Below are 24479 nucleotides of genomic sequence, written 5' to 3'. Positions count from 1 at the left end.
AGGGTAGGGGTCCCCACTGGGGTGCCTGGCCAGTCTGGGTGAGGGGCTGAGGGCTGGTTTCAGGCTGGGGTGACTGAAGCTCCCAACCGCTCCTTTTTTCCTTTTTTTTTTTTTATATTCTGGGCCAGCTTTAGCTTGAGGCTTGGCTCCAGCTCTTAGGCCTCCGCTGCTGAAGGTAGGTTTCTGGCCTTTGCATACAATGTTGCGATCCTGCTGGCTGAAGTCCTGTGGTATTTGTTACATAGTTTCTTAACTGCAGTCGGGGAACGTTGGTTTCCTCCATCACTGAGGCAAGCAAGCCTCATGTTCAGTTTAAACTGCCTGGCTGCCGGTGGCCATCTTGGCTGTCAGTTAATTTGCATATCTCGCTGATTAGCCAATGGGAAGGGTAGCGGTCGTACGCCAATTACCATGTTTCTCTTTTATTAGTGTAGATAAACTTATCCATTGAATTTTTAATTTCAGTTCTTTACTTTTCCATTTTTAGAAGTTCTATTATTTGTTCAAATATTTTAATTTACTTTTTATAATTTTTATTCCTTATAGAGATTTCAGAGTTGTCTTTTATTTCTTTAAAATTATAAAGATAGTACTTTTGTAACCTGTTTGATAATTATAATATCCGAATTGTTTGTGGGTCTGTTCTTGACATCTGATATTTCGGCTGGTTGTTGCTCATATTGCCTTGTTTCCTTAGGCACTTAGTTATTTTTGACTTGGTAATGTTCACTGTCCTAAAAATGTCATTAAGGCATAGAATGAACATGCTCTCCTCTAGGCAGGAATTGGAATTATTTTAAATACATTTTTATTAGTTTCAGAGAAGAAGGGAGAGGGAGAGAGAGGCAGAGACATCAATGATGAGAAAGAATCTTTGATGGGCTGCCTCCTGCACACCCCAGACTAGGCACTGAGCCAGCAACCTGGGCATGTGCCCTGACCAGGAATCGAACCATGACCTTCTGGTTCATATGTCAGTGCTTAACCACGGAGCGATGCTGGCAGGGCCTTGGAATTATTTATATTAGGTGCTGGGGGTACAACCAATAAGGGGGTCACTGAGTTCATTTGTTGAGGTTCTTTGGACTACTTAGGTAATGTGAACCTCAGTAAATGTGCAAGACCCATGGTCAACACTAATGAGCTCTTGCTCCCTTGTATTAGTTTTTTATTTAGTACCAAGGCAGCCTTCCTTGCTGTCGCCTGTGGGTGGTGATGGGGGCAAGGGCACATTTTACTTGTGATCTATTCTTTTTTTGTGTTTTTTTGCAGATGTTATCTTTTGGGGGATGGCGTAGTATTCCACATTAATGTCAGGAGATCTCTTATTTGACATTCTACCTCAACAGATTTAGATTTTCCTGCTCTCCTTGCCCCATAAGAACACCAAAACGGAACTCTAGATTTTTCAGGGTTGGCAAGTGTCCAATGGGCATAAGTGAATATAGTGTAATGCTCCAGTGCTCCATTTACTTCCCTGGGTTTCTATATTGTCTTAGATTTTGAACAGATAAATTTATGGCACTTTAAAAATATACCTAATTTGCACATTTTTTGTCATTTTTAGTTTTTGTAGTTGGAGGGTTAGTGTAAATAAACTCGCTTGCCACTAATGAAAATGAAAAAAAATTTTGGGAAATGTTCAATAAAATGCTTTTCATTAATTAGGTAGGTGAATTACTATAAATTAGGAATGTTACTTCTCATGTTTATTGTGAATATTTTTTAACTTTTTGGTTTGCAACTAATCACTTTCTTGTTTTAGGGGTAAAAATATTTCCATCATGGCTCATTCAAAGACAAGGACCAATGATGGAAAAATTACTTATCCTCCTGGTGTCAAGGAAATCTCAGATAAAATATCTAAAGAGGAGATGGTGAGACGGTTAAAGGTGAGTAAACTGGTTTTGGTTCGTTTTTTGTTTTTTTCCCCCGAAATCCCTTTAAGGGTGTGGGGCTTGATTAGTGCTGTATCTTGTTAGGGTAACTTTAAAAAGCAAATCAAAGCAGGGAATGGGAGGGAAAGGATCTCAGAGAGTGGCGGTAGTAAAGAACTGTAGTGTTTCTTAGCTATTGTTAATGGGAGAGCAATTAGAAAGGTGAGGCTCAGATTTTCTTGGGCCTACTATAGTTGAGCATAAAGAACAAATCCACAATATTCATATTCATTTTTGTCTATAGAAAGTTTTCACATATGAGAAAGGAAGTTTCACATTTTTGTTCTGAATACTCAGGCTATATTTTACTTTTTCGTAAGTTATGTAAGGGTGGGTTAAAGAGCTTTACTGTATCTTTTCTCTCTGCTTTGACCTGTGTGAATGAATCAACACTGATGGTGAACTTCTATAGCTGAGGCCGTCATTCTATGGCTGGAGTCTCTTCATATGTGTTTGAATAATATTTCTCCTTTTCCTTCATGTCAGTGATGGTCTCTTGATTGTTAAAATGGTTAAAGGAAGAGAGTGGCCAAGGAGAATGTTAAATTGATTTACCAGTTCAGATTTTTTAAAATTTTGAGTGTTTTTCCCCCCTCTTGGTTGAATCAACTGAGTCATTTATTTTACTTGATAGGTCATTATTTACTTATTTCAAGATAAAAAACCTTGCCATAATTAATCAATGAAGGCCCAGGAATTTTAAAGCAAAGCACTGTCTTATAGCTATTGATGCGTGGTTTGTTTTTATTATAAGAAAAGGACCCTGATACAAATACTACTCTAAATTTCATGGTAAAGTCTTAGTCTTATAGACTTTATGCTTAAAATTTTAGGATGTCAAAGATCAGATGCTTGTTATTCAAAAGCAAACACATCTTTGAGCAGATTCAATTTCCCAATTTGTGGATATTTTATCTAGTTAGGAACCAGTATATATCTTATTAAAAATGGTAAAGCTACAATTCTGAATCGGGTTTTCTTTTGTTTTGTTTTCTGTGTATCTATGTTCTCTTGACTACAGAATTTTTAGGGAAACATATACATTCATTTCCTCATATTTGTTTGTATTTCAGCAATGATAGGTAAACAACCCTATTGTTTCCTAAGAAACTTATGTTAAACACAGAGACTACACTTATAAGCTGATTAGTGTTTAGCGACTTTTAGAAATATTATTTTCTCAAACATCTTTTTTAATTCAGAGGACTCATATGAGTTATTGTTAAGTTTGTAACACTATTTAAGTTGTAGACAGTAGTGAGGAATTCCCCCTTATCTAGCTCTTAAGTAAACTTACTTGTTAGCCTTAGAATATTTTGTATAGTGCTTACATTTAGTATTTGTAGTATGCTTTCATTATTTTTGTAGACATTTATGCCCAACTGTATTCTGATTAATATAATTTATCTTCTTTAATTTTCCTAATTTACACTTAACATTATTTTAGCAAACTTCTTAGAGAAATATAAACAGGATTTGGTGTGGGATGATAATAATTTTTGACATGTCCAAGTACAGCTGTAAGTTTTATAAATTATAACAATTTGTTAATATGTAAGATGTCACTAGAGAAAGAAATAGTTCTCTCCATATAGGTCTTTTTTTCTTTGTCCCTTTTCATAATACACTAGGCCATCAAGGCATATATCTTGAAAGTAATAAAATTAAAAAGTTAGGAGAGTAATCTGGACATTATACCCTGAAACTGTAGTGCTCATCTGGAAGAATTACTCTACTGTTGATTCTGGCATCTGACATAATAGAACTGAGGGTCTACTCTGTGAGGAACAGTTTCGCACGGCTGCTCTGAGAATTCAGTAAGACATTGGACATTTATTACTCAGAAGTCTAGCTTTACAGCAGAGTGGAAATTCTTGCAGTATGTCTCCAAGACCAATTCCTAGACATTGATACTTGGTGGCTAGCCTTGGTTGTTGATTAGTATTTGCAGCACCACCTAGTGGATGCCAGATGGTCTCCTTTCCTGTGCTATGTCAAGTTAGGCAAGTTTGTTTTATTTGAAGTGGTAATAGTGTAGACTGAGGGTTCATCATAACTACTAGTACGGAAATTAGAGAAAGCTCTTCACAGAATTCAAACTGTGCTGTTTCTCCCCATTCTTAAGTTTATCCTACTTCTTTTATGTAAACGTTTTTGAAAAAGGAACCATTTCTGGTAGGTTCATTCTATACATGCTATTGAGTCCTACTAATGAACTATACATATCATATTATCTTTTACTGTTGCACAAGAAATATTTTGTTGGATGCTATAGTAGTCTCTCAGGATAGCTTTTTCACATTTGGGGATGCATTTTTGCCATCCTTTCTTGAATCTGTTTACATATTCTTTTTTAGCTGAATATATTAATCCATGTATCTGGAGTGGTTTATGGCTTAGATGGAAAAGTAAATTGTCATTCTAGGTTTTTCTTTAGAGGTATACTTTTCTCTTAAAAGGATTAGATATATTATTTTAAGAGGATGCTGTTTTTGAGAAGAGACATACTCCTTTTATTCCAGTTGTATCAGTGAGATCAGAAGCACTGTGTAAGGGTAGCTTTAAATTTTTAAAATCTGGTTAGCAGGTATGCGTAAATTAAAAGTATTTTACTTAGTCTTTTAAAGAAAAGTTATTTACCCTATAGCTTTATAAGGATCTTGTTCTCTCAGGTAGACACTTCCAGGGGAAAAATAAAAGTATATTTATTGGAAGTTTAACCTTTGCAATTAATACGGCTTTTATTTCAACTTTATTTGTACATGAAGGATTTCATTATTTGATTAATGTGTTTTTGTATAGATGGTTGTGAAAACTTTCATGGATATGGACCAGGACTCTGAAGAAGAAAAGGAGCTTTATTTAAACCTGGCTTTACATCTGGCTTCAGACTTTTTTCTCAAGCATCCTGATAAAGATGTTCGCCTACTAGTAGCCTGCTGCCTGGCTGATATTTTCAGGATTTATGCTCCTGAAGCTCCTTACACATCCCCTGATAAACTAAAGGCAAGTACTGATTTAAAGAACTGCCTAGATTGACTGATACTTCTATTATCTTTCTAACTAAAATGGGAGTTAGAGTGTTTAGGTAATTTCTTAGGCTTCTTAGACATTAGACATTAGCTGCTGAAATCTTTTGTTAAACTTCTGTTTTCTTTTTAATATATTTTATTGATTCTCTACAGAGAGGAAGGGAGAGAGATAGAGAGTTAGAAACATCAATGAGAGAGAAACATCGACCAGCCACCTCCTGCACATCCACTGGGGATGTGCCCGCAACCCAGGTACATGCCCTTGACCGGAATCGAACCTGGGACCCTTCAGTCCACAGGCCGATGCTCCATCCACTGAGCCAAACCGGTTTCGGCTCTGTTTTCTTTAGAACTTATTTCCTCCCCATAATGCTATCCCCGTTAAGTACTTGCTTTTAGAAAACAGTTTCTGGTGTTTATTCTATACTTTTTATGTCATCATTAGCTTTATTTCCATATTACTTGGGGGACAATTATTTTCTCTTTTGAAGATCCATGTTAAAGACCATGTTTGTTATTTAAAAGACAGTATCCAGTAAAAACCTAAATCTATATTATAAAAAGCCCGTGGCTGTAACGACCAAACAACCGGTCACCATGAAGTGCATGGAGCACCTCTTGGTCCCTCCCCCGCAGCCCACAGGCTCTTATCGCAGCAAGGCTGGCGGCCGGTGCAGTAAAGCACATGTGGGTGGGCAGGGCTGTGCGATTGTGCACAGGGTTCCTCCCTCAAATAGATGCTTCTCTCCCTCCCTCCCTCTCCCTTCCTCTCTTCTAAAAATCAATAAAAACATGATATATATGTGTATATGTATATGTATATATATATATGTATATGTATATGTATATGTATATGTATATGTATATATATATGTATATATATATATGAATGAATCTTAATCCATTTAATGTAAGATGTGAGGTGTGATGTGAATTGTGTTGAAGAAAATAATACGAACAAAATTTTAATGAAATAAAAAAAGACCTAGTTATAGTAGTTGTAAATAAAGCCTTATGCATGGTAAATCTTTAAAGATGAGAAAAGTAGAATAGCGCGATTAATCTAGCTGTAGAAATAGCATACAGTAAGAAAAATGAATAAAGTAGGTTAGGGAGAAAATTAGAAAAAATTGACAGCAAAAGACACAGTAAAAGATAATTATGACAAATTGGTTAGAGAATGAATCCATGGGATGATTATTAATACCCAGTGTGAAAAAATAGCAGTCAATTTAGGTTTATTTTATTTAACAAATATTGATCTTAATTATGTGTCAGGAACTGGGTTTTACTGTGGTGAAAAACAACCAAGACTTGATTCTTGAATTTATGCAGTTGCTTCTTGATAATTGGAGTGAAGAACCTGCTTATTTGATCATGTCTGCCAAATTTCAGTATGGAATGCCTAAACTAGATGGATTTACTTGTTTTACATTTTAATTGGTGAAAGAATCTCAGGATGGCGGTGGTAGGAGCAAGTATTTGTTACTTAAAAGTGGAATTGAACGTTGAAAGAGTTGAGAATGATCAGAGACTTCACTAATGTGAGCTGGTCTGTGGAGTTGTACACCCAGGTGTATATCTTGACTTCTAATTTGAACGTCTCATTTGGAAGTGCTTAATTGTTTTAAGGAGTGATTGTATTTGATTGACTGTGGCTCTTCCTCACCAGGTGTCTTATTGGCATTCTCATGAAGAGGGAAGTGTAACTTAGTGCTGCTACATGATTTTTTCTACCTCTATTGTGGATTTCTCATTTTTCATAATCTGACCTATGTCAAGGCTACAGGGTGATCAAAAGTTCTCCCAAAAGAATAGCAACATATCTGGACAATATATGAGAATAACATTGAAGAGTTGAGTTTAGAGCAGCTGTGGGCAAACTACAGCCCGCGCGGGCTGGATCCGGCCCGTTTGAAATGAATAAAACTAAAAAAAAAAAAAAAAGACTGGACCCTTTTATGTAATGATGTTTACTTTGAATTTATATTAGTTCACACAAACACTCCATCCATGCTTTTGTTCTGGCCCTCCGGTCCAGTTTAAGAACCCATTGTGGCCCTCGAGTCAAAAAGTTTGCCCATCCCTGGTTTAGAGTCTTTGGATTACTTCATAGCTGAAAAAATAAGGGCATCTTATTTTTTGTGGTCTGTTTTTTGGGTCTTAATTATAAATACTTTTTTCATTTTATTGGGGTAGTACTTATAAAATATTCATTTTGAGGGTGTTTTTAAGTATCGAGTAACAACCAAGACATTCTATTTGCATCAAAGTTATAATTTTCTTTGTCTATAGTAATAATAATAGAAAATTGTGACACTTTGATTCTCACCTTTCCACTGTCAGTTTATTGTTGTCATAGAGAAAACCCTTTACACCTGACTTCACGTTTAGGTCACTGATTGTTGGAGAAATTATAAATGACTGTTGCCTTTCCATCTTCAGGTAGTCAACATGACAGTTCTTATAGACATATTTTGCACAGTACTGTCATAGTAACCATTTTTTAAGGATGTACTTTGATAGTGTTTTTCTTGAAAATATACTTCGTCATCAGCATATTTCATTTCTTCCCTTTTAAAAATAAGCTTGTTTATCATTTTACTTCTAAGGGAAACTTTTTTTCCTTCTTTTGTTGGTGTTAATCCTCACCAGAGGATATTTTCTCCATTGCTTTTTAGAGAGAGTGGAAGGGAGCTAGCAGGGGGTGGGGGCCCAGGGAAAAAGGGAAGGAGGGAGAGAGATAAAGAGAGAGAGATATTCACGTGAGAGAGACACATGAACTCATTTCCTCCCACCCGTCACCCCTCGCCCCCCCTCCACTCAGAGGTGGGGAGTGAACCCAAAAATAGAAAGCAAGGAATAGAGATAGATTGAAAACTGGTGGGGAGAAACAAATAATTATAACAATTAGATAGGAAGCTTAAAAGTTAACTTCTTAAGGGTCTTTTTAAAATTTCTAAGCTTCTGTAATCTATTGTCTTTTTACGTAGAGATTTCATTTTGGAATTTTAAGGCTCCTAAATTGTGTTCTTGCTATATAATTACCATACATAGGTGCTGTTCTAGCAAAGCTGATCAATTCCCAGTCATTGCTACCTCTTTTATTCTGATAAAGTTAAAATAAATTTTAGTTCACTCAATTTTTAGGTGTATTTTTTTAACTTGCTGTAAGATGAAGTTTTTCTCTACTTTAAGATTATGGTAAATGATTTTCTATTTTCATATGAAGGGTAGTAAGATAATTGGTATTTTCATATGATGATGTCCTTTTAAAAAATTTCAGCCTAATGCAATTTTTTTTGGTTGTTTATAATTTATTAGGATAGATACCAGTGCTGAATTAGCTTTAGCATTGGATATTTTAATTTAGCATTCTATAATCTAAACAATACTTTGTGTTTTTTTTAAGGATATATTTATGTTTATAACAAGGCAGTTGAAGGGGTTAGAGGATACAAAGAGCCCACAATTCAATAGGTATTTTTATTTACTTGAGGTAAGCAATATATTATATCTTGAAATGGCATTTTAAATTATTTGTGCTTTTATATTTGCACTAATTAAAGTGTTTATCTTTCATCTTTTTTACCTCTTATTTTAGAACATTGCTTGGGTCAAGTCATATAACATATGCTTTGAGTTGGAAGATAGCAATGAAATTTTTACACAGTTATACAGAACATTATTTTCAGTTATAAAGTAAGTTTATTTTATTAGGAATATAACTTTTTTAAATATGAAGGGTTTTAACTTACAGATGAATCTGCTTAAACTGTGTTTGTTATAAATATTGGAAGGCTAAGTAAGAGTTGTAATTTAAGAATTCATTAACATTTCTATAGATGTTTTAAAAAACAAATATAACTTAATCAAGTTTGTGATGTAGAAAATAATACAAGAGTAGCATTAAGGCAATCTATACCCAATATAAAAATATTTCTTGGATTATATTTTTATCTTTTTATTAACTTATGTGTTACTGACTCCTTAATTCATGTGAATAGTTGAACTATTTGTGTGTTCTTTAAAATTACTATAATGAATTTCAGCAAAACAATTTGATTTTCTGAAGTTAAATATAAGCTGCATTTGAGTTAATTACTTTTGATTTTGAGACTTGTTAAAATTAGGGAAAAGTAATCCAGGAAATGTAGTTTAAAAAAAGATTTTGGATACTATTATAAGATTTGGGAGCCAGGGAAGCTTTAAATGAATATATAGAATTTGATATAATTAATATTTTAGTATCTTTTCTATAAAGTGTAATGTTTATTAGTACAGTGTTATGATTAAATAATGAATATTTTAGTTACACCATAAATATCTATTTTGAATTTCAGCAATGGCCACAATCAGAAAGTTCATATGCACATGGTAGACCTCATGAGTTCCATTATTTGTGAAGGTGATACAGTATCTCAGGAGCTTTTGGATACAGTTTTGGTAAATCTGGTCCCTGCCCATAAGGTAAGTAGCAATATATACTGAAAATATCTAAAGCCTGTTAATGTTAAGGCCTAGAATTTGTGCTTTTGTTCTAAATACAACTTACCCTAACCCTTTTACTTTAGTGTTGGAGAATTTGTTTCATTGATATTGGTAAATATTAATTGTGTTTAATAAAAATGATACAATATTAGTCACAAATGTAATGAAAATAAATAATTTAGTTCATGTTACAAATCAATAAAATTGATCTGTAATAACTTAGTTTTGAATGAGATATGTTTCAAGAAGTGAGTTTAATAGATATTGAAATGCTATTATATAACTTTGTATTGGGAGATGCTGTGAGCAGATAGGCCCTAGTGTAGATTAAGAGGAGGGGTGAAATTAAAAGGGAAGCCTCTACTAATTTGAAGATAGAGGATATATTGCTGACAGTATTTCTTGCTTCAGTGATGTTAATCAAAGGGAATATGTGTGTGTGTGTTTTTCTTTGAGAATAACTCATTTTCCATATTTACCTGGCAGGGGAGATACTATGATCATGAAAATAACTAACTTTCCAGTAAGCAGTTGAAAATATGATTCTATGATTCATGAAGGATCAAGATTAAAGAGAGGGCCACAAGAATCACCAGTATAAACATCTATGCAAACTTAAACTCTTTCTAGCAAGATTTAATCTAAGTTTATAGCTATACAGTATTCATACAAATTAATGCTTCAGTGAAAATGACCTCATAATGCAAAATTTCCAAATGCTTAAAATAGTTCCTAAGTGCTGAAACCCAGACACTGCACATAGCAGTATTAGATCTTTTTTGTTGTTGCTTGTTTGCTTTTTTAATATAAAGAAATTAACTTCTAAAAAATTTCAATTTATTGGGGTGACATTGGTAATCATGAACATAGAGGTTTTAGGTGTGGGTTTCTATGTTATAAGATCTGTAAATACTGTGTGCCCACTACTCAAAGTCAAATCTTCTCCTGTTATCATATAATAGGACCCCCTTCCCTCTGGCAATCACCACACTGCTGTTTGTGTTCATGAGTTTCAGTTTTATCTCCCACAAATGAGTGAACTTACATGAGTCTTAGCTTTTTCTGACTGACTTATTTCTCTTATCATAATGTTCTGAAGTTCCATCCTTTCTTATGGCTGAATAGTATTCCATTGTGTATATGTACCATATTTTCTTTATCCAGTCCACTATCACAGGATACTTTGGTTGTTTTCATGTCTTGGCCACTGTGAGTAATGTTGCAATGAAAATAGGGGCTTATATATCTTCATGAACACATGATTTCAAGATTTTTGGGTATATACCCAGGAGAGGGATTACTGAGTCCTCTGGTAGCTTTATTCTTAATTTTCTAAGGAGTTGCTGGACTGCTTTCCATAGTGGTTGTACCAGTCTACATTCCTACCAGCAGTGAATGAGGGTTCCCATTTTTCTACAACCTCTCCAACCCTTGGTCATTGCTTGTCTTGTTGATAATGGCCACTCTAACAGGTGAGAGGTGGTATCTCATTGTATTTTTGATTTGCATTTCCCTAATTGCCAGTGAGATTGAACATCCTCTCATATATCTGTTGGCTGTTCCTATGTCTTCTTGGGAGAGGTGTATTTTCGATCGTCTGCCTACTTTTTGACTGGGTTGTTTGTTTGGTGAGTTTTATGAGTTCTTTATATATTTTGGAAATTAAACGTTTGTTGGAGCGACTGTTTGCAAATATTATCTCCCATCTGGTTAGCTGCCTTTTTGTTTTGCAGTCAGTTTCTTCTGAGGTGCAAAAGCTTTTTAGTTTGATATAGTCTCATTCATTTATTTTTGCCTTTACTTTTTGTGCCTTTGGAATAAAATTCATAAAAGGTTCTCTACAACCAAGGTCCATAAATTTGAAACCTGTTTTCTTCTATGTTAGTTACTGCTTTGGGTTTTATATATATATAGGTCTTTGATCCATTTTGAATTAACTTTTGTACATGGGCACAAACTGCAATCCAGTTTCATTTGTTTGCATGTGGCTTTTCAGTTTTCCCAGCACCATTTATTGAAGAGAACGTCTTTACACCACTGTGTGTTTCTGTTTCTTTTGTCAAAAATATCTGTCTTTATACATGTGGTTTTATAGCAGGGATCTATTCTGTTGCATTGATCTTGTGTCTTTTTCTCTGCCAATACCATGCTGTTTTCATTTTCATAGCTAGCTCTGTAGTATAATTTGAAGTCAGCATGATACCTCCAGCTTTGTTCTTTTTTTCTCAGGATTGCTTTGACTATTTGGGGTCTATTGTAGTTCCATACAAATCTAATGATTTCTTGTTCTGTTTCTTTAAAAATGACATTGGGATTTTAATAGGGATTGCATTAAATATGTATATTGGCTTGGGTAATATGGCCATTTTAACTGTTGATTCTTCCAATCCATGAGCATGGGATATTTTTCCATTTTTCCACATGATTTTTATCCTTTCTTTTGTTAATGTGTATATTAGATTAGATTGATTGATGTTGAACCATCCTTGTGCCACTGGAAAGAACACCACTTGATCATGATGTATTATTTTTTGGTTGTACTGTTGCTTTCGATATGCTAGTATTTTATTTAGGATTTTTGCATCTGTATTTGTCAGAGATATTGGTCTGTAGTTTTCTTTTTGTGTGTGTTATCTTTGCCAGGTTTTGGTATTGGAGTTATATTGGCCTCATGGAACATGTTAGGAAGTATTCCCTCTTCAATTTTTTGGAAAAGTTTGAGAAGGATAGGTTTTATGTCTCCCTTGAACATTTGGTAGAATTCACTGGTGAAGCCACTGCCCCTGGACTTTTGTTTTTTCGTAAGGTTTTTGATGGTTGTTTCAATGTCCAATTCTTCATGAGTTAATCTAGAAAGGTTATATATTTCTAGGAACTTACCCATTTCTTCTTGGTTCTTGAATTTGGTGGCATATAGCCTTTCCTAATATTCTTTGTTTTATTAAAATTTGTGTGTAATCCTTTTGTTCTCTACATTTCATTCAATTCTGCTGTAATTTATATTTCCTTGTGCTGACTTTGGGCTGCTTTTGTTCTTCCTCTTCTAGTTTTTTAAGATGTGATGTAAGGCTGTTTACATGGGATTGCTCTCTTTTCTTTCTGTTTTTTTTTTTTTTTTTTTTTTAGATAGGCCTGTAATGAGATAAACTTCTCTTATTACTGCTTTCACAGTATTCCAGAAGTTTTGATCTGTTGTATTGTCATTCTCATTTGTCTCTATATATGTTTTGATTTCATCTTTTCTTTCTTCTTTGACCCAGTCATTTTTTTGTGAGCATATTCTTTAGTCTCCATGTATTTTTGGGTTTCTTTACTTCCTTTTTGCAGTTGATTTCTAATTTCAAGACATCATGGTTGGAGAATGAACCTGGTATAACTTCAACCTTCTTGAATTTGTGGATGCTAGTTTTGTGACCCAATCAACATTTGGTCTATCCTAGAGAATGTTCCATGTGCACTGGAGAAGAATATATAATCTCATGTTCTGAGATAAAAGGTTCTGTAAATGTCAATTATGTCTATTTGGTTTCGTGTTTCATTTAGCGCCAATATTTCTTTATTGATTTTCTCTTTGGTTGATCTCTCTAGAGCTGTCAATGTAGTATTAAAGGACCCAACTATGTCTTTTGATCTGTTTCTCCCTTTAGTTCTGTGAATAGTTGTTTCATATATTTCAATGCTCCCTGGTTGGGTGCATATATATTGGGAAGTGTTGTTTTCTTGATGTAGTGTCTGCTTTATCATTATAACTAGAGGCCCTATGCATGAAATTTGTGCAAGAGCAGGCCTTCTTAGCTGCGGCTGACTCAATCCCACAAATGCAGCCCTGGCTTCATCCCAGAAGGACGTCCGGTCTAATTAGCATATTATGCTTTTATTATTATAGACAAGAGGCCCGGTGCACAAAAATTTGTTCACTCACGGGGGGATGAGGGTCCCTCAGACTGACCTGTGCCCTCTCGCAATCTGGGACACCTCGGGAGATAAAAACCTACTGGCTTAGGCCTGCTCCTGGGTGGCAGAGGGAAGGCCCAATCCTTAGGTGCAGCCCCTAGGCGGGCTCAGAGCAGGGCCGATTGGGGAGTTGGGGCGCCGCCCCCTTTCATGCACAGAGCAGGGTGGATTGGGAGGTTGCAATTCCACCCACAGTCCCACTCAGGGTAGGGCCGATTGGGGGCTTGGGGCACCGCCCCCTGTCACACTCAAGGCAGGGTCGATGGGGAGGTTGCAGCGCCACCCCATGTCATGCAAAGGGCAGGGCCAATCGGGGGGTTGGGGCACTGCCCCCTGTCACGCACAGAGCAGGGCCATTCAGGGGGGTTGGGACTCCGTACCATGTCACGCACAGAGCAGGGCCAATCGGGGTTGGGGCGCTTCCCCTGACACGCACAGAGCAGGGCCCATCAGGGGGGCTGGGGCCCCATACTCTGTCACGCACAGAGCAGGGTTGATCGGGGGTTGGGGAGCTGCCCCCTGTCATTCACAGAGCAGGGCTGTTCAGGGGGTTGAGGAGCTCCCCCCGGTCACTCACAGAGTAGGTCCGATAGGGAAGTTGGGGCACCGCCCCCTGTCACACACAGAGCAGGGCGGATTGGGGGTTGGGGCACCACCCTCTATCACCCACAGAGCAGGGCCGATCAGGGGATTGGGGCACTGCCACTGTCACACTAAGGGCAGGGCCGATGGGGAGGTTATGACTCTACCCTGCCACACACAGAGCAGGGCCCGTGGGGGGGTTGTGGCGCCGCACCCTGTCACACACAGAGCAGGGCTGATGAGGGGGTTGGGACGCGTCAACCTAGTATCGCCCAGACTTGTTCTATATCATTGAAACTCTGTATCAACTCCAGCTCTGAGATCCGGGCTGGCTTAAAGCGGGTTCATGGGGTTTTTGTTTAGCTTCTATATTTGTTAAAATGTTTCAAACTGCAGGCTCAGAGCACTGCAAGGCAGGCGGGGAACGTTGGTTTCCTCTGTCACTGAAGCAAGCAAGCCTCATGTTAGTTTCAAGCTGCCTCGCTGTCTGCCGCCATCTTGGTATCAACTCCAGCTCTGAGATCCGGGCTGGCTTAAAGCGGGTTCATGGGGTTTTTGTTTAGCTTCTATATTTGTTAAAATGTTTCAAACTGCAGGCTCAGAGCACTGCAAGGCAGGCGGGGAACGTTGGTTTCCTCTGTCACTGAAGCAAGCAAGCCTCATGTTAGTTTCAAGCTGCCTCGCTGTCTGCCGCCATCTTGGCTGGCAGTTAATTTGTATATCTCCCTGATTAGCCAATAGGAAGGGTAGTGGTCATACGCCAATTACCATGTTTCTCTTTTATTAGATAGGATGTGTCCATCTTTTTCTTATATTATTTGTTTTTCTTTAAATTTATCCTGTCAGATTTAAGTATGGCTGCCCCTGCTTTTCTGTCGATGCTATTTCCTTGCATAATTATTCTCTACCCTTTTACTTTGAATTTGTCTTTGCAGCTTAGATGTGTCTCTTGCAGGCAGCATATGGTTGGGTTTTGTTTTTTGATTCACTCTGCTACTCTGTGCCTTTTTATTGGTGAATTTAGACCATTTACATTTAGGGTAATTATTGATGTATGAGGATTTACTGTAGCCATTTTATCTTCTGTTTTCTGGTATCTCTGTGCCTCCATTAGTTCGTTTCTGTTGTTTTTCTGTCATTTTTGTTTGGTGGTATTTCGTACTTCTTTTCTGTGTTTCTTTTTTTTTTACACTTTGTGTTCTGTTTTAGGGATTTTTGTGGGAGGTTACTATTAGGTTTATTAAAAATAAACCTGTATATATACTATAGTTTTTCTATTTTTTTCTTTGAGTGCATCTGCTCTTCATCCTCCTTTTCCAGTTTATACCTTTAACCCCTCTCCGTTTATATTTTTGTTGCCACAAACTACCCCTGTTTATGCTGTACGTTTTTTGGTGATCTTACTCTTAGTGTTGTGACCTTATGTTCTTAGTTTCAAGTATATATATAATAACTCTCTTGAGTATTTCCTGCAATGGAGGTGTTCTGGTGATAAAATTCCTCAACTTCTATATGTCTGGGATCATCTTTGTTTCTCCTTCACATTTAAAGGATGATGTTACTGGATATGTTATTCATGGCTGGTAATTTCTCTATTTCAGACGTTTAAATGTTTGGTTGCACTTTCTTTTGGCTTTAGAGTTTCTGCTGAGAAGTTGAATGACATTTTGATGGGTTTTCCTATGTAGGTCACTTCTTTCTTTTCTCTGGTTGCTTTGAGAATATTTTCTTTGTCATTAATTTTTGACAGATTCAATACTTAGTGCCTTGGAGAGGGCCTCTTTGGGTTGATGTAACTAGTGTTCTGTGTGCTTCTTGGATTCGAGGATCTAGTTCTTAGCATAGGTTTGGGAAGTTCTCATCCACTATTTGTTTGAATAAAGCCTCTGTTCCCTGTTCCCTCTTTTACTCCTCACGAATACCTATAATCCTAATATTTCTTTTTCTGATGGAGTCTGATAGTTCTCATAGAGCTCTTTCATTTTTCTTTGTGCTCAGTTCTCTCTCTTCTTCCCTCTGTGTCATTTCTAGATTCCTATCTTTGATATCACTAATTCTTTCCTCCATCTGGTTGGCTCTGTTTTCTGTGCTATTAGTTCACTCTTAATTTCCTTAATTGCATACTTTATTTCTCAGATTTCTGGTTGGTTCTTTTTTAAAATTTCAATGTGTTTGGTAAAGTAGTCGTTTTATTCATTGATTTGTTTTCCTGAGTGCATTTTCTCACATCTCGTTGAGTATTTTCAGAACCACAGTTTGAAATCTCTGTCATTTATATCACATATTTCCTTGTGTCCAGCTTGCTTCCTGAGGATTTTTCATTTTCTTTCTGGTCATTCTCGTTATCATGGTTATTCATGGTATTTGCCAATATCACTTGTCTAGGCATTTATCTCCCTGTAAGTATGGCCAATAGAAGCTTTTCCTGAAGTGGTCTTTCTATTTTCCAGTAGATGGTGCTGAATTGCAAGATTTCTTTTAGCTCCATTATCTCCTAGTCTTGAACCTCCATAAGACAGTATAGCCGAGCTGCTTGTGGGTGGGTTTTGTTTACTCACCATATAGGCGACTCCATCCCAAGCACTGTCGAGGATGAGTCACAGAGGAAACAGTGCTTCTGCTGCATTAGCTCTTAGTTTACATATAATATGCTCCTAGACACGACTCTAAGGGCACCAGGGAGGCTACTTTTGGGAGTCCAAGTGGCAGCAGGGCTCTGTGGTTTAGGTTCTTTGTCTGAAACATCACTGCCCATTCTGCGAGTGGAGAGCCCCATGAGAGAACCTGGTCTGTCAGGCGTCTGCTGAATCAGACACTGTTCACTCCCTCACCATTCCAGCCAAAGGAAGTGCCTGCTACTGCTGGCTTTCTCCCCTCTCCTGGCCAAGCCGGGAGCTTCAGGTTGCACGGCTGTCTCTTGTGGCCTTCTGCGCTTTCCTCACATCTTCCCCTTTATTCCTGGTTGCCCACCTTTAGATCTTTCAATGCATGGGTCTCCCAGACTTGCGTCTGTGTTGAATGGGGATTTCTTTGTTGAATTATAGTTGGTTAACTTGTTGAAAGTTCAAGGGGGCGAACTCATAGTGCGCTCTCACGCTGCCATTCCTATGACGTCACGCTAGGATTAGATTTATAAGACATACCATTTTATACATTGAAAAGACTAAAGATGACATCCTTAAAAGAATTAAAGACATAAAGAAGAACCTAAAAAACACAATAGCCATATCCTATCTAATAAAAGACAAAAAGGGTAATCGACCGTACCTTCACTACGCTTCCCATCGGCTAATCAGGGCAATATGCAAATTAACCACCAAGAAAGATGGCGGTTAATTTGCATATGTAGGTGCCAAGAGGCGGAGCGAAGACTGAAGGCAGCTCTGGCTGCCAGAGCAGCAAAAGGCTGGAAGGCGGCTCCACCCGCTGGAGCAGCTAAGTTAAGCCTGGAAGGCAGTTCCGGCCCCCAGAGCAGTGAAAGGCTGGAAGGCGGCTCTGGCTGCCTGAGCAGCTAAGTTAAGGGTGGAAGGCAGCTTCGGTCCCCGGAGCAGTGAAAGGCTGGAAGGCGGCTCCTGCTGTCGGAGCAGCTAAGTTAAGGGTGGAAGGCGGCTTCGGTCCCCGGAGCAGTGAAAGGCTGGAAGGTGGCTCTGGCTGCCTGAGCAGCTAAGTTAAGACTGGAAGGCGGCTCCGGCCGGAGTGAAGGCCTGGGTTCCAGGTGCAGAAGGAATACCGGTGCTGGCACCCAGGGGAAGGGAAGGCCTATTGCAGGAATCTTTTCGTGCAACAGGCCTCTAGTATATATATGAAAGGAGGAGAAGGAAGTTAGGGAAAAAATAGAAATGAAAAAATGAGTATCATTAAAATATTTATTGGGTTATAAATGATATTTAGAAACCTGGGAGATCGATCTGAGGAAATTTTATAACCACAGTGAGATAAAGAAAACAAAAAAGATGCTAAGACATAAAAGATAGATAAAAAGGTCTAATATGTTTAATAGTGATTTCAAAGCAACAAATAGTACTTTATAGATTTTGAAATAGAAATTTGCTTAATATGTTGCAGAATTGATGAAATAAATTAATTTGTGTGTTGGGGGAATAAAGTCTCATGAGTTGAATAAATAAAAATAAATTACAGTCCCAGCACATACTGGAGAAGTTGTTGAATGCCAAAACGTTAATAACCTATAAACCATCCAGAAGTAAAAGACATAATCATTAACCATGGAATAAAGTTTAAACTGCTGACTTTTTGGTAGCATAGATAGATGACAGAAGATAATGGAACTTTATTTCTACAGTGCTAAGATAAAATAAATTGTGGGTGTGTATTCATATCTAATTTGAGTGAAATTAAGACATTAAGTATTCATTTGCCAATAGATCCTTCCTGAAAGAACTGCTTTGTGAGCACTTTAGAATGATGGAAATTGAATTTAAACGGAGTGAGGTACAAAAAATATTGAACACAGAAATCCTCTAAATAAGATCTCTATATAAAAGGTTAAGTGACTGACCATACAACTGTCTGACCAACTGACGGACTGACCAGCCAGTACGTATGACATGCACTGGGCAATTGAAAAATAAACATTGACTCGCGCATGCACGATACATATAAAGCTCTTGCTGGTATGCAGTTTACTAATTTTCTTTCATCTTTGACCCTTCTGCTATAGAGAAAGGGCGAATAGTGACATTAAAATATTTCTTCTAATTAATTTCCTTTCAATGTGCACAACAAATCTGTGCACCGGGCCACTAGTGTATACTGATAAAAGGGTAATATGCTACTTAGGCTGGATAGACCAGATGTATTCCAGACGTCATTCCTGAAAAGCCAGGGGCATGGCCGGCCTGCAAACACTTGGCAGCCCCTCACCTCGGTCGGCCCCGCCCCCCAGTGGGGGCCCTCCACCCCAATCTGGGGCTCCCTTCAGGGCAGGCCAGCCGCTCCCCACCCATGCATCAAGCCTCTATCCTATAATAAAAGGGTAATATGCAAATTGACCCCAATGGCAGAACGATCGCTGGACCAGTCACTGAGGCGCACTGACCGCCTCTTGGTCCCTTTCCCTGGCCAGCAGGGTCCAGTTGCCTGATGGCCACCCATGGATGGGCAGGGCCAGCGCATGGGCAGGAACAGCTGACCTCTTGGTCCCTTCCCCTGGCCGTCAGGCACCAATCACCTAATGGTGAACAGGCAACCGGGGATGGGTGGCGGCGGGGAGTGGGGCAGGCTGCGGGCAGCTGGGGAAGATGGCCCTGATCACAGACCAGGCCTATGGACTGTACCTGTGCATGAATTTTGTGCGCTGGGCCTCTAGTATATAATAAGACACCTAGAGCAATAATGATTATACTAGTAATGATTAATTAAAGGATTAAGAAAATGATCTCAAAACATTGGATACAAATAGCATATAAGATTGAATAGAACCCTGGCTGGGTTTTCTCAGAAAGTTGGAGTGTCAACCCCTTCACCAAAAGGTTGTGGGTTCGATTCCTGGTTAGGGCACTTACCTAGGTTGCTGGTTCAGTCCTGGGTCTGGGCGCACACAGGAGGCAACCGATCAATATTTCTGTCTCACATTGATGTTTCTCTCTTCCCCTTCCTCTCTTGGAAATTAATAAACATCTGTGTATGAGGATTTTTTTAAAAAAAGTTTGAATAGAGTTCGTGAGTGATAGGATTTTGGTGATCATCAAGAGTATCGAGCTGTTGATTATCTTTGAACTTAAAATGAAGTATTCAAGTTAAAAATTTAAGGCTTACAAGAAAAAGAATTATAATAAATGTAAATTGCCCAAATTTAGTATGTAAAGGCAGATTGTCAGATTAGATTAAAAATAACCTAGCTGGTCATTGTTAATAAGACATAACAAAAATACTGTCACAAAAATGTTGAAAAATAAAAGGATAGAAAAAAGACTGCCAGATACATGCAAACTGAAAGAAAACTGAGGTAGCTTGTATTACTATTAGACATAATAGTTTTTACTGGGTAAAGAACAGATTTGTAACATGGCTTAGTTTGCAAGAAGATACCTAAATTTGTATTTACATAAGCTCAAAATAAAGTGGAACCTTGATTCTTGAATGTCTCTTATCTCGAACAATTCAGTTATCAACCGAGTTGTTCATGGGGGGAAAAATGTATCGATTGTTGAACAAAATTTAGGTTCTTGACCCAACAACCCTTTTATGCTGATACCTGTATGATCAGTCACATGTCTCTTAGGCAACAAAGGAGAGAATGCATAAGTATGAAACAGTTTGCTGCTAAATCTTGCATTGTTAACCTCTCAGGAAATTGTGCTGTGGTTATTTTCATGTTTATGTTTATCTTTGTTGCTGCTTATTTTTATTTAATATGTACAGTGTCACCACTTCTTACTGTACATTTCATTTCCTTCTGTTAAATTTTCATTTATGTTTCATGTTCTTTTTGCTTTTAAAGTGTTTATTTATAGATTAAACAGTACACTAGACGTATTGTATATAAGAAAGGTTAAAGCAGAGACTCATTTGGAGGTCTGGAATGGATTGATTTAATTTACATTATTTCTAATGGGAAAATTAATTTTGTTTTTGAACAAATCACTTTTCTAACAGCCATCTGGAACCAATTAAGTTCAAGAACCGAAGTTTTACTGTATGTAAAGCATAAATTAAGATAAATATAAAGAGAAAGAAACAAAGTCACAGTTTGGTGGGTGATTGTAACACGTTTCTTAGTGAGCATAAATCAGACCAATAGTTTGTAAGAATATTGAGGGTATGAAACATAAGACTAAAAAGTTTAGCAATCATACTGATTCTGTCAAAAGAATAAATCATAATGGCAATTATAATATATTTAGAAATAATCATTAATGATGTTATTAAAACTTGAATCAACTTCAAATATTTTTTAAAAAATATATTTTTATTGATTTAAGAGAGGAAGGGAGAGGGCAAGAGAGCTGGAAACATCAACGATGAAAGAGAATCATTGATCGGCTGTCTCCTGCACACCCCTACTGGGGATTGAGCCTGCAACCTGGGCACGTGCCCTGACCAGGAATCGAACCATGACCTCCTGGTTCATAGGTCAGCGCTCAACCACTGAGCCACGCCAGCCGGGCTTAAAATGTTTAAGTGCCCATTCGAGAAGTTATAAAAATATCAAAGTATACAAGATATGTAAGGAATAGAAAACATGGTGACATGCTATAAAAACCCAAAGTTGGTAATTTGAAAAGTATATTAAGTAGGCAAGCCCTTGACAAGGTGAATCAGAAAAAGGGAGATGGTATCAATACATATACAGTTTTAGAATGAAAGGCGGAACAGCCGACAATAAAGATCCAAAGACGATATGAACAACATTTTATGCAGACATATTGGAATTAGACTAAACAAATTACTGGAAGTATAACTTTCCGAATTTGTTTCAAAAGAGAAAACCTTAATCTTTGACCAATAAAAGAAATTTATTTAAAAATCTGTCCATTGCCCTGACCAGTTTGTCTCAGTGGATAGACCATCAGCCTGCAGACTGAAGGGTCCCAGGTTCGATTCCAGTCAAGGGCATGTACCTTGGTTGCGGGCACATCCCCAGTAGGGAGTGTGCAGGAAGCAGCTGAATCGATGTTTCTCTCTCATTGATGTTTCTAACTCTCTATCCCTCTGCTTCTCCCTTCCCCTCTAAAAAAAAAAAAAAATGAATAAAATATATTTAAAAAAATCTGTCCATAAAAAAAATTCTTCTTTCCTAACAATCCTATATAATAAAAACCTAGTATGCAAATTGTCCCTTCCGGTGGTCATTTGACCAGGAATTCAACTGCTCGCTGTGATGTGCACTGACCACCAGTGGCCGTTGCGGAACAAGGTGGGTGTCAGCAACGTGGTGCTGGCAGTGGGTGGCAGTGGAGGTGCTGCCGTCCCTGATGGGTCCCGATGAGAGTGGGATTGTGGTGGGATGGTGGAACAGGTGAGCGGATGGCGCCAAGCGAAGGCGGATGCAAGTGGGGGCCTGATTGCCCCACAGACTGCAACCAGCTGCGTTGACTCGGTGTGGGGCTGCCACCAGGCTCCCAGACGCTGAGGGAGCTGGGCAGGCAGCCGGGCCCTGACCAATTGCCCCATAGGCGGGATGGTGGAGCAGCTGAGACAGTGGCATCAGGCCAAGGCGAAGTGCCAGGTGGGGCTGTGAGGCTGGGGGGTGCAAGCTGGTGCCTGATCTCCGTAGGCCACCCTGAGGGTCCCCACCCATGCATGAATTCGTGCACCAGGCTTCTAGTAGTAACAATAATAGCATCAGCAGCAGTACTCAAACTGACCACAAAAGAATTTAAACTTAACACCAGGAGATTTCTATTAACCATTTAAGTGACATATAACTTTATATTCAGTAAGCTTTGCAGATTATAGAAAGAAAGGAATGATTCACAGAATTGTAGCTGGCCAATGCACAAAATTCGTGCAAGGGGCTCGGCCCCTGCTCTCATGGTGACTGCCTCAGCCCCCGCCCACCGCAGTGGCCACCTTAGCCCTCGCAACCCTGGCTTTGTCCAGAAGGTTGTCTAGAAAAATGTCCAGTATAATTAGCATATTACACTTTTGTTGTTATAGATATAAAAACTTAAGCAACCGAATGACTGGTCACTATAACGCGCAATGACCACCAGGAGGCAGACGCTTAATGCATGAGCTGCCCCCTGGTGGTCAGTGCACTCCCACAGCTGGAGCGCTGTGAGACGCAGGGGTCACAGCCGCTGCAGCCTGGAGACCGCAGTGGAGCAGCAGCGAGCCTAACAAGTGGCAGTCTTGGCAGGCGCAGTGGGGCTGGGATGAGTAGGAGGGGCAGGCAGTGTTGGACTGCCACTTTTGGCCTGATCCCTGCAGTCTATGCTGAGGGACCCCACCTGTGCACGAATCCGTGCACTGGGCCTCTAGTGAGTGTATAATTTCCACAGGGAGATAGACTAAACCAAACAACAAAGGAGAATCAGGCTAATTTAATTTGAACTATAACATAAATTCAATATAAAAATAATAGTAGTATCCATAATGTTATAAAGTAATATTGATAAAAAGCAAAATTGGCTCTTTTTTTTTAAGGATTGTAGGATGGGTTAACATTAGAAAATGTTAGCAGTAAATTAAGATATTTGTGTAAAGTAACATCAAAGAGAATAAATATCAGTGCATGCAGAAAAGACCATTTGATAAAATTCAGTATAACCCTATATAATAAGAGAGACACGTGCAAATTAACCGTCCCTCTGCTATACTCAAGCCACGCCCACAAGCCAGTCCGAGTGACTTTGCAAATTATCTGACAAATATGTCGGTTAATTTGAATATGCAGGTGTCAAGCACCCCAGGAGGCGGCTCCTGGGACTTTCGCCGACCCCGAGAGGCGAGGCTGTAGCCACGTCCGTCGGCTCCTGCGACTTTGGCTGGTCAGGGAGGCGCAGCTGCCAGTACCTAGCTGTGACTGCAGGCTCCCAGGACCTTTCCCGGCCCTGGGAGGTGAGGCCGTAGCCATGCATGCGGGCTTCCAGGACTTTCGCCGGTTGGGGAGGCACAGCCGCCAGCACCTAGCCACGCTTGTGGACTCCTGGGACTTTGTTGGCAGAGAGTGGGAGTTTTAGAGGACTTGCCAGAGCAGGAGACTGCTGGACATAGAGCAGAGCGAGAGGGCGGATTGGTGGGGTCGGCTCCCTCTCTCACCCCAGCTTCCTCATCAAAGCTGTGGTAACTGACAGCAGGGAGGAGGAAGTCTCACCCCCACAGAATCAGTCATTGGTCTGACAGTTCTCAGCGGCCTGATAGACAGGACTCTCATTCATCTGCATATCAGACCACTACAGTAGAGAGGTGGGATTATGTCTAAAGAACAACTGTTGATACAATGTAGCTCTGCAGCCAAAAGATGCCGGCGTTATCAAAAGAAAGTGTTTGCAGAGCTGCGTGTGCCTGATTTTGAAAGAAGGCAGTGCCTGTGACAGGATGTATCTGAACACCAGTTACTGGAAAAACGCCGTTCTGATGCCGAAAAACACCAGCGTTATCAACAGAAAATGTCTAAAGACCAGCGTGCCTTTGAAGATGAAAGAAGGCCGTGGCGACACAATATGTCGAGAGAGCAGTCATCAACAAGCACTACGAATACCGGTAGGAACTGCCTTCTCAGCGAAAATGGAGTTCATGAGGATGCAATCCTCGAACATAGTTGTGGTGGAATGACTGTTAGATGTCAATTTTGCCTATCACTAAATTTCTCTGATGAAAAACCATCCAATGGGATAATTACTCGATGTTGTATCAAAGGGAAAGTCTGTCCAAATGATATACGTTTTCCAGATTACCCGGCGAATTTAAAAAGATTAATGACAAAAGAAGATTCTGACAGTAAAAATTTCATGGAAAATATTCAATCCATAAGTAGTTCTTTTGCTTTTGCTTCCATGGGTGCAAATATTGCACC

General features: G+C 38.8%; 1 protein-coding gene across 2 annotated transcripts in view; it reads left to right on the top strand.

Annotated features, from left to right (window-relative positions):
• The window catches only part of LOC102768675 (sister chromatid cohesion protein PDS5 homolog B), a 96624-nt gene that overhangs the window by 1015 nt on the left and 71130 nt on the right, over positions 1-24479 (top strand). Inside the window, exons 2-6 of one of the 2 annotated variants that reach the window (XM_015568044.1) lie at positions 1766-1892; positions 4740-4943; positions 8382-8468; positions 8574-8671; positions 9313-9439. In XM_015568044.1, the coding sequence (XP_015423530.1) occupies positions 1766-1892; positions 4740-4943; positions 8382-8468; positions 8574-8671; positions 9313-9439 (643 nt within the window). Of the gene's footprint in view, positions 1-1765; positions 1893-4739; positions 4944-6677; positions 6826-8381; positions 8469-8573; positions 8672-9312; positions 9440-24479 lie in introns of those variants that run through there. The other variant, XM_015568045.1, reaches the window with a different exon arrangement.

This window comes from Myotis davidii, unplaced genomic scaffold (assembly GCF_000327345.1).
Source record: "Myotis davidii unplaced genomic scaffold, ASM32734v1 scaffold2712, whole genome shotgun sequence".
Lineage (NCBI taxonomy): Eukaryota > Metazoa > Chordata > Mammalia > Chiroptera > Vespertilionidae > Myotis > Myotis davidii.
The sequence above is the reverse complement of the archived record's forward strand: the minus strand, read 5'-3'. Positions and strand labels throughout refer to the sequence as shown.